The 9,605-nt window shown below is 34.7% G+C and overlaps 1 protein-coding gene across 3 annotated transcripts in view; it reads right to left on the bottom strand.

The window, feature by feature from the left end:
- The window catches only part of PHTF2 (putative homeodomain transcription factor 2), a 72,755-nt gene that overhangs the window by 10,938 nt on the left and 52,212 nt on the right, over positions 1–9,605 (bottom strand). For all 3 annotated transcript variants that reach the window (XM_006774912.2, XM_006774913.2, XM_015571260.1), the window contains 4 exons: positions 6,472–6,600; positions 4,180–4,452; positions 3,818–3,949; positions 1,327–1,413 (listed from right to left, as the gene is read on the bottom strand). In XM_006774912.2, the coding sequence (XP_006774975.1) occupies positions 1,327–1,413; positions 3,818–3,949; positions 4,180–4,452; positions 6,472–6,600 (621 nt within the window). The remainder of the gene's footprint in view (positions 1–1,326; positions 1,414–3,817; positions 3,950–4,179; positions 4,453–6,471; positions 6,601–9,605) is intronic.

Here is a 9,605-nt window from a genome sequence, read left to right as displayed (position 1 = left end):
CTGTTTATTGATCTGTTGATGCACTCATATTCTATTGTTTCTTCACGTGTTTTGAAATCTGAAGAGGCTTTATCTGTGAAAATCTTGTGTCCTAAGTTGAAGTCACATGTCCCAGAACAGTCTTGGTTTTGCTTCCACTAGGTATCTAAGAGCTTACGACCACTTTTTATATAATTTTTTGACATAGGGGTTACAGGACAAGACCTGCAATGTACATTTGAACCCTGAACCTGTGATTAAGTGCAGACCTACAGTTCTTAGGAGAGACTTTTCCCCAACTCCTTGCCAGAGTCCAGGCAGAGTTAGAGACAAGATTCCTTATTGTCTTCCTGTGCTGCAGGGCAGACTGCTTTTCTTATTCCATCTTTTCATGGAGACTGCAGCCAATGTGCCTCACTTTCTTATCCCAGGGCTGCCATGCATTAACACATATACTGAACTGCTCTGTTGTTCAATGCTATCTTCACTTTGGTCCCGTACTGTTTTATAAACTCAGATATATAAAATGCTGGATTTTATTTTGCCAGCATTGTATGATGCTTTAAAGCAGAAGAATTTTCAGTAGGTAATATTACTTGAAATAGAAGTTTAAACTTTATAGCACAAAATATATCCTGAGATACTTCTGTTTCCTGACTAATCTTGGTCAACAAGAATTCTTTTACAGAGCATGAGGCAGTCAGCCACAGTAACAAATAAGGTATAAAATAATAAATGCTAAATGTGAGTAAAGCAAAGATTCATGTAAAACAGTATGAAACATGCCCTAATTGGTTTGGCTCAGTGGATAGAGCATTGGCCTGTGGACTGAGGGTCCAAGGTTCGATTCCGGCCAAGGTCATGTACCTTGGTTGCGGGCACATTCCCAGTAGGGGGTGTGCAGGAGGCAGCTGATCAATGTTTCTCTCTCATCGATGTTTCTAACTCTCTATCTCTCTCGCTCCCTCTCTGTAAAAAATCAATAAACTATATGTTTAAAAAACAACAACAAAAAAACCCCAGTATGAAACAATTGATAACTATAGTCACTCATAAGTTTGTTTTGGGAAATAAAGATAATTAATGGCAAAAACTAATTATCATATATCCAATCAATACACATCTGAGAATATGCTAGCCACTAGTGTGATAAATAAATGAATAACTCCCAAATATTTCATTTAGTTATTCTATTGAAAAAATAATAAACTGCAAAAAGCCAGTTTCAAAATGGTGTGACTAGGTTTACTTATATTATTGTTTTCATTATTTTTTATTAGAAAACGTTTGAAGCTGAATATTTGTAGGTCTGATCATCTAATTTCTACACAGAGCAAGGTAACTCACCTGGGCACAACAGATAAATACAACTGAGATAGTCAACAAGAAAGCAGAGGAAACTATTACATCAACTGATCGCTGAGGACCTCGACGCTGCGGGGGGAAAGGGAAAACGCTTTTAAGTACATTTACTAATTAGCAGTCAATTTCATGCTTTCAATTAAGGTGTTTATCCATCACTATAGGTTGGTCATCCTATATAATAAAAGGCTAATATGCAAATTGTCCCCTACACCAAGAGTCTGACCAGGAGTTTGACCAGGGGGCGGGGCAGGCCGGCCAGCCAACCACCCACGGCCCTTCCCCCTGCCAGCCTCAACCCCGATCAGCCAACCTCCGCATCCCCTCCCCCAGGCCGGCTGGACTCCACCCGTGCACGAATTCATGCACCAGGCCTCTAGTAACTTATAATGTTGAAAATACAACTCATTTGTTAGATGTATTTTTATTAAAGTGTTACTATTTCCTAAGGATTTGCAACACGGTGGAAATGGTGAATATATAGCCTAGAATTCTTAGCATAACTTCCAAATATTTCACTTTACAAACACTATTCATTCACCAAATGTTTCTTAAGCACCTGTTCAGAATGAGGTACTGTGCTGGGGGGGGTAGAAACACAGCAGAGAACAAAACAGACACAGTCCCTACCTTCATTATTAGGGAGTCAGGTATCAATTTCAAAATCACAGATATATGTGTAAGCTGTGATAAGTGCTATGAAGGAAAATTATGGGATATGTTGAGAAAATTGGGAGTTTTATGTAAATATCACTTCCTTAGAGAGATCTTTCCAGGCCCACCCTTCTAACCCCCAAATACAAGATTATGTGGGCCTGGGAAGATTTCCCTAAGAAAGTGATATTTATACCAAACTAAGGTGGCACATGACAATGGTTTGGTGGAAGGAAGAGCACAGAACAGGAATGATCACAGTGCATTCAAAGAACTGAAGCAGTTTAGTGTGGCTGGAATGTAGGAAGAAAGAAAGACAGATTAATGGTAAGAGCTGGGTCATTAAGGGCATTATAAGCCCTGTCAGATTTTATTCTTTATCCTAAGGGCAATGGAGAATCTCCAAAAAACTTTAAGAAGTATATGGTCGAATCTACATTTTTAAAAAAGATCTCTGTTGGCAGAGTGAAGGAAGTATTGGAAGGAGGAACTCTGAATGCTGGAAGGCCAGTTAAGAGGCAACTCCAGTAGCCCAAATTGTTTTCAATTAAGGTGATGGAAAAGGAAACAAATGTAAGTAAATAAACTCAAGTTATATTTTGGAAGCAGAATGGGTGGAAATTGGTGATAAATTGGATGTTGGAAATGCAAGAGAAGAAAGTAAATTTCAAAGATAAATCATAGGTCTGGGGTTAAATGTCACTGAAGTGCAAGCTCATGAGGGTAGAGAATTTCATCTCATGGGTAGTGGATGGCACATGGTTAACATTAAATAAATGTTTACTGAATAAAGTAATCAATGTAGAAAAGACTGTAATACCTATGTAACGTTGATAAAGAAGGGAAATTTGGTGTGGCTTCTCACTAAGCAATGCAACAAAGACATATTCATCCTTCTTTACAACGGAAGTGTCACAGTGACAAAAAATAATCTATGCCAATTTGTAACATTTTCCAATGGAGATTAAGTTAGTTGAATTTAATAAGTTAAATAAGCAGAATAATGAATATTTTAAATAGAAAGCTAGATAAGCAGTGCAAAAAATTTTTCACTTTTCATTGTTGCTTCAAAATAAAAAGTGTTATGGGGGAAATAAGGGGACATACATAATACTTTTAACAATAAAAACTTTTTTAAAAGAACAAAATAAGCATTAAAGATCTAGGTATTTTAGAGGATATTTGGTCTTTAGGTAACTCCATATATAATGAAATTCATTGCTACTTAATGCAACAAATAAATAATCCTTAGTGTTTTCCTAAAATTAATTCAGATGTTTCCCATTTCCCTCCTGAGATGTGTTTTTTTAATCTACTTCTATAATTAGAAAGGTTATTTAACAAGATTAAAGAAAAGAACAGCATGAAAAGAATGGCTTAGAATTGTAAGCTAGTATTTTTAAATAGCAATAGGCCACTTCACTGAGGTGATTCTGATTAGAGTTTTTAAAAACTCTTTTCTAAGCAGTGGGCTCCCTCTACTGGCTTTTGACAACCATTTCAGGTAGAAACAAAATCTTTAATCTAGCTTTTGAATGAGTAGAAGTTGGTGAGATTTATGAACAAAGATAAATTAAGGACAACCTGATCTTGAATTATCTACCTCAAATACATTTAAGCCTTTTAGACTTAAGGTGCTTTACTATAAAGAACCAGTTAAACATTTATTTTGGATTTCTGCATATGGAGCATAAAGAACACACAGCACTGTGTGAGTACTTATGTGAATACACATCTAGACATACCTACATATTGACAAAGAAAAGGGAACTCTGAAAGGAAGCCAGCACATTTAAGAGTACTTTTGTCACTACCATTCTACCTTAAGATAGGACCGAAGTGATAGCCACATTTTTATATTTTGTACTTTCTTCAACCGGAAATGAGGAACCTCAGATTTTCGAGCCCTCCTTGCCGATGTTAAATGTCCAAAGAGCTTTGCAAAAAGTAGGCGCTAAAAAAGACAAAAGGCAAGCATTAATTTCAAGTATATTCCCACGAAAAAACAAAAATTAACAAAATATGAACTGTTAGAATTTTATTTAGTTAAGTACTATAAAAACAAAACAAGAAAAGAATTAGCAGCTCAGATTGATTTAATGAAATACTAAAATACTTCAAGAATACTTTGAACATTAGGAAAAGGATAAGGTGTTCTCTCTTCAGAAGTCTATATATACTCACCTGTTTATAAGTTCTTTCCGCTACACAGAGCAAAAAAAAGAAAATCCACACAAGAGACACACGAACCACAAAACTTATAATAACCATAGAAAGCACTATGGCATCTTCATTAGAACCGAATGCAATCGCGTAAAGTTCAGAAGCCGAATGTGTAGTGAGCTGTTCCAAGTCTGTAGCTTGGGAGAGTCGGAAAACAAACGGAGTTAAACCCAGGATAAGAGAGATTGCATTTCCAAAAATCTGGTATCCTATTCCTGGTATATGGCTATTCACCTTTATAGAGAGAAAAAAGAAAGAGGGAAAAAAACTTACAAAAATTTTACCTACAGTAAAATGAATTTCTATTAAGCATGATTTCATTTATAGCAATATAGAATCAGTTTGTTAAAATGTATTAGTTTTACTACATGAATAATAAAAATTAAATTTACTCAAAGTTGAAGAGCCTATAATGTGTAAAAAGTTAAGTCATTATTTCTTCAGTTTTCAAAAATAGTTCATTATTAGATCTCTAACTCACTAAGTAGATGCAAAAAGGATTAACTATCTTGGTCCTCCCCAGATCTTAAAAAAAAAATTATATGTATCTCATTATTTCAAAAGTTAGAAATATTCACAAATACTGCAATATTAAAAAGAATGAGATCTCACATCCACTTAAATTTAGTTCATTAAAGAAATAAATCTAGAATTATATTTAATTATTCAATAAATTTGTGATTTGTATTTTCGTCAAAGAGCTCAATATACAAATGGATGTCTCTCTCTTTAAATTCTAAAACCATTTAGAAGAGAGAAAATGTTAGAGGGGGGACAATTAAATAAGAAAAGGAAAAGATGTAGGGTAATTATAAAAAAGGAAACCAAAATTTAAGTAATGGGAAAATACAAGAATGGTAGAACTGGGAGAAACCTTAACTATCACTTAGGTAACTTTTTATCATTCTATAATCTTCAAGCTCACAGACAGTTAAGATATAGAACACCAACTAGATCAGGGGTGGGCAAACTTTTTAACTCGAGGGCCACAATGGGTTCTTAAACTGGACCGGAGGGCCGGAACAAAAGCATGGATGGAGAGTGTTTGTGTGAACTAATATAAATTCAAAGTAAACATCATTACATAAAAGGGTACGGTCTTTTTTTTATTTAGTTTTATTCATTTCAAACGGGCCAGATCCGGGCGGCGGGCCATAGTTTGCCCACGGCTGAACTAGATACTCCTTGTTGATAGCTTTTCATTGCTCACACTGAGACATGAAAGAGGAAGTAGATCAATTTCTACACCCAGTTATTTTAATTCCTGTCCCACATGAAGTGTGTACAAAGGTTCTAGCATAGCAATGCACAAGAAATTTAGAACTGCAAGTTAAATCATGACTAGATGTCCAGAGGAATCAGGTAAAACTTTAAAAGTAGCAATGATCTGATTTTTTATAAAAGTAATAAAAACTAAAATTAAAATCCACAGTATTCTCATCTAACTCTACTTCCAACTACTCAAGATGTTTACCCCTAGCTGCATTACTTCTATACATTTAATTAGGCAAGGAAGTATCAACACAAATCTTCTGTTTGAATTGTTTAATGTTCGGGGTACTAATAAATAAATGAGCCAAGATGGGTGATAAAGAAAAATAAATATTCATCAAAATTGTATATATCTAGCAGCTCCTCAATTTGGTCCACGGAAAGCAAAAGAAAGAATAACATAAAAGAAGAAAATTTTAGATTGTATCTATTCTTGGTTGCAAGAATGAAAACAATAAAAGGTGAGAATATCACTGTTTAAATCAATGACTAAGAAAAATAGAAATAACTTTTTTTTCAGGTTGAAAAGTGAGGTGAGTAGGTTATAAACATAACATTGCAGTAATTATTTAATACTAGAGGCCCGGTGCACAGATTCATGCACCAGTGGGGTCCCTCGACCTGGCCTGTGCCCTCTTGCAATCTGGGACCCCTTGGGGTATGTCGGAGAGCTGGTTTCAGCCCGATCCTTTCAGGCCAGGCCATGGGACCCCACCCCACCGGTGCACAATCAGGGCCAAGGAGGGACCGAGGGAGGGCTCCAGGGTGTCTGGCCCATCTTGCCCAGTCCCAATCAACCAGACCCCAGCAGCAAGCTAACCTACTGGTTGGAGTGTCTGTCCCCTGGTGGTCAGTATGCATCATAGCGACTGGTTGAACAGTCAAACAGTTGGACACTTAGCATATTAGGCTTTTATTATATAGGATATTAACAATCACTGTTTTATCCTTGAACTAAAAGAATAAAATTTGAAAACTTACTCTGTTCATAATCATTCCACTGATTTCAAGAACAGACATATCTGCTTTCTTACAGTCATTTCCTTCCCATACTATAGCACTTATTTTTTCTAATCCTGGGTGGGAACTGTGGAGCCAGGGCAAATGACTCTATAAAAAAATAAAATGAAATTGGTAAATACAGTTATCCCATTTCATAAATAAACCAAACAAACATATATACATACATATGCATATATATGTATACACACACACACAAACTTTAACTACATTACAAGTAAAAAGTAGAAACAGGTGAATGCATTTATCTTTTATAAATAGAATGTACATTTATGTGCATAGCTATATTGGTATTTATACACACAGAATTTCAATGACACTAAAATTCTTAAAATTAGCATATACATTAAACAGATGCCATAAGATATTACAGTTATAAAAATGCATGTTAAAAACTTTCTATAACAGATATTAGGCAATATATTGTTCAAAAATACTCTAAAATATGTCAGCAAAAGCACTTAGTTGTCAACCTGTCTATATAGCTAATAATATACATAGACAAACAGATATCACATTGTTCATATTACTAATTGTCCAACTTATGATCATTCAATAAAAAACAATGACAGCTGAGAGTTGAATCTCTTTGAAAGATTAAATAGTGGTACAATCTCATGCTGAAGGAGACCCTTCCTCACACACCTACCGTTAATACTTGACTTACTTTTCTGATACTTTAATCTAGCATTTCTCCAAAGGATCAATTTAAGTTTCTGTTCCTCAGAGCAAACATTGCAAAGCACAAATAACTAGAAGTACTCTCCCAAGTATTTTTCAATGTTTCAAGAAATAAAAAAAGGTAAAAAGGAAAATTGAAAGCTTTAATAAAAAGAATCACAGGCTTATGTTTGTTTGCTTTAGATCTATAATTAAAGAAATAAAATTTCAAAATAGGATAGTTGGGAGTTAAAGATAGCAACAAAACTGATGAAACAATAATTTTTGTAGTACCAGATATTGATAGGAGAAATAACACTAAAAGATTAAACCCAGAATGGGATGAATTTCTTTGTTGACATAGTCCAGTGATGGCAAACCTATGACACACGTGTCAGAGGTGACACGCAAACTCATTTTTTTGGTTGATTTTTCTTTGTTAAATGGCATTTAAATATATAAAATAAATATCAAAAATATAAATCTTTGTTTTACTAGGGTTGCAAATATCAAAGAATTTCTATATGTGACACGGCACCAGAGTTAAGTTAGGGTTTTTCAAAATGCTGACACACCAATCTCAAAAGGTTCGCCATCACTGACATAGTCTTTCTAACTTATTTTTATAACATATTTCATTAAAATAACTTATAACAATGAACAGAATAATCTACTCTAGTTATATTTATTCTTTGGAGGACAAAATATGATTCAAATAGGATAAAGACATGTTTCTGTAAATGTAAGGAATATATGTTCCTCTAGGGGCAGCGGTTCTCAACCTGTGGGTCGCGACCCCTTTGAGGGTCGAACGGCCCTTTCACAGGGGTCGCCTAAGACCATCCTGCATATCAGATATTTACATTACGATTCATAACAGTAGCAACATTACAGTTATGAAGTAGCAACAAAAATAATTTTATGGTTGGGTCACAATGTGAGGAACTGTATTTAAAGGGCCAGAAGGTTGAGAACCACTGCTCTAAGGGGAGTAAAGTTGCATTGATTAATTTCAATTAAAGGTATAAAATAGTAAGTCAACAATATGTAAGAAAAGAGATAAGGAAATTATTCTACCTCATACACTAATTTTCTTTATGTCAAGCTATATATACCATGTTTACTATAAACAGCATACAAACTAGTGAATAATTACAGGCAAACCATAATGCCAGTAGTCATGTTATTGACAAAGCTCTTCCCATGTAGTTATTTGACTATCAAGAGGTTGCCTCTAAATATTTATCTTTCCCAAAGACATAGTATTTTAATATACATTAACCTTCATAGCGTATATTTTACTATTGAAACATATAAGAGCTATGTTTCATCATAGCTCTTAAGTTATGAGATACTGGTAATTAACCATTTTCATCAGATGATGTTCCATAATTTATCTTCAAACAAAATATTCTAGTCTGGGATAGAAATAATTTGCATTGAAATATGTATCAAACTTTTCTTGGAAGTTTAATAATTATGAAACAATGAAACTAAAAAGCTAGGAACAACTGCAAGAAGCTGAATGGAAAGTGTTAAGCCTGAGAGGCAACAGATTTCAACCACTGACACACAGGCATTTTAACTTATTTCTTAACTCTCAGTCTGTAACAGTGAATTAAAGGTTTTCCGATTACATGAAGCAAGGCATTTCAATATGATGCAGATCCATCTACAGACAGAAACAGAAATCAAGCAGTTCTTCACTCTCCTTCCCAAAGTACTCATTTTGCCCAGCTACCTTCCCAGTTACTCTAAGTAGATTTATCACTGTCTTATTTCTAGAAAGGCAAAACAGAAGAGAAAAAGTTACTTAAAAAGCCCTATACCTGTGTATGTGTTTGTCACATGTATGTATTATGAAAAACATTCTTGTTGAAACATGTACTGCCTAAATGTATGGAGAGCAGCATTACATGAAACACTTTTTTAAAAAGGTTCAGCCCTAACCGGTTTGGCTCAGTGGACAGATCATCAGACTGCGGACTGAAGGGTCCCAGGTTCGATTCCGGTCAAGGGCATGTACCTTGGTTGCGGGCACATCCCCAGTAGGGAGTGTGCAGGAGGCAGCTGATTGATGTTTCTCTCTCATTGATGTTTCTAATTCTCTATCCCTCTCCCTTCCTCTCTGTAAAAATATCAATAAAATATATTAAAAAAATAAAAATAAATTAAAAGGTTCAGGGGAAAACATGGAAGTAAATAATTCCATTTTATAATGTTATCACATAGGTTCTTCTTTGTATGCTTTTCAAATTGAAATTTGGAATTCTTTTAATGATTGTTTTTTATCCTCAATCTAATTCTTAACTGCTCCTTGTTCATTCAAAATTGCCTGAAAATCATAAAATTTAATGGTGGCAGGTTTTGTTTCAAATAAATTCACCATGACAACTGCTTTACTGGAGTTTCCACCTGTGGGAACTATCCATTAA

The sequence above is a fragment of the Myotis davidii genome, unplaced genomic scaffold (assembly GCF_000327345.1).
Source record: "Myotis davidii unplaced genomic scaffold, ASM32734v1 scaffold125, whole genome shotgun sequence".
NCBI lineage: Eukaryota > Metazoa > Chordata > Mammalia > Chiroptera > Vespertilionidae > Myotis > Myotis davidii.
Note: the sequence above shows the minus strand (reverse complement) of the source record. Positions and strands in the feature narration are given on the sequence as shown.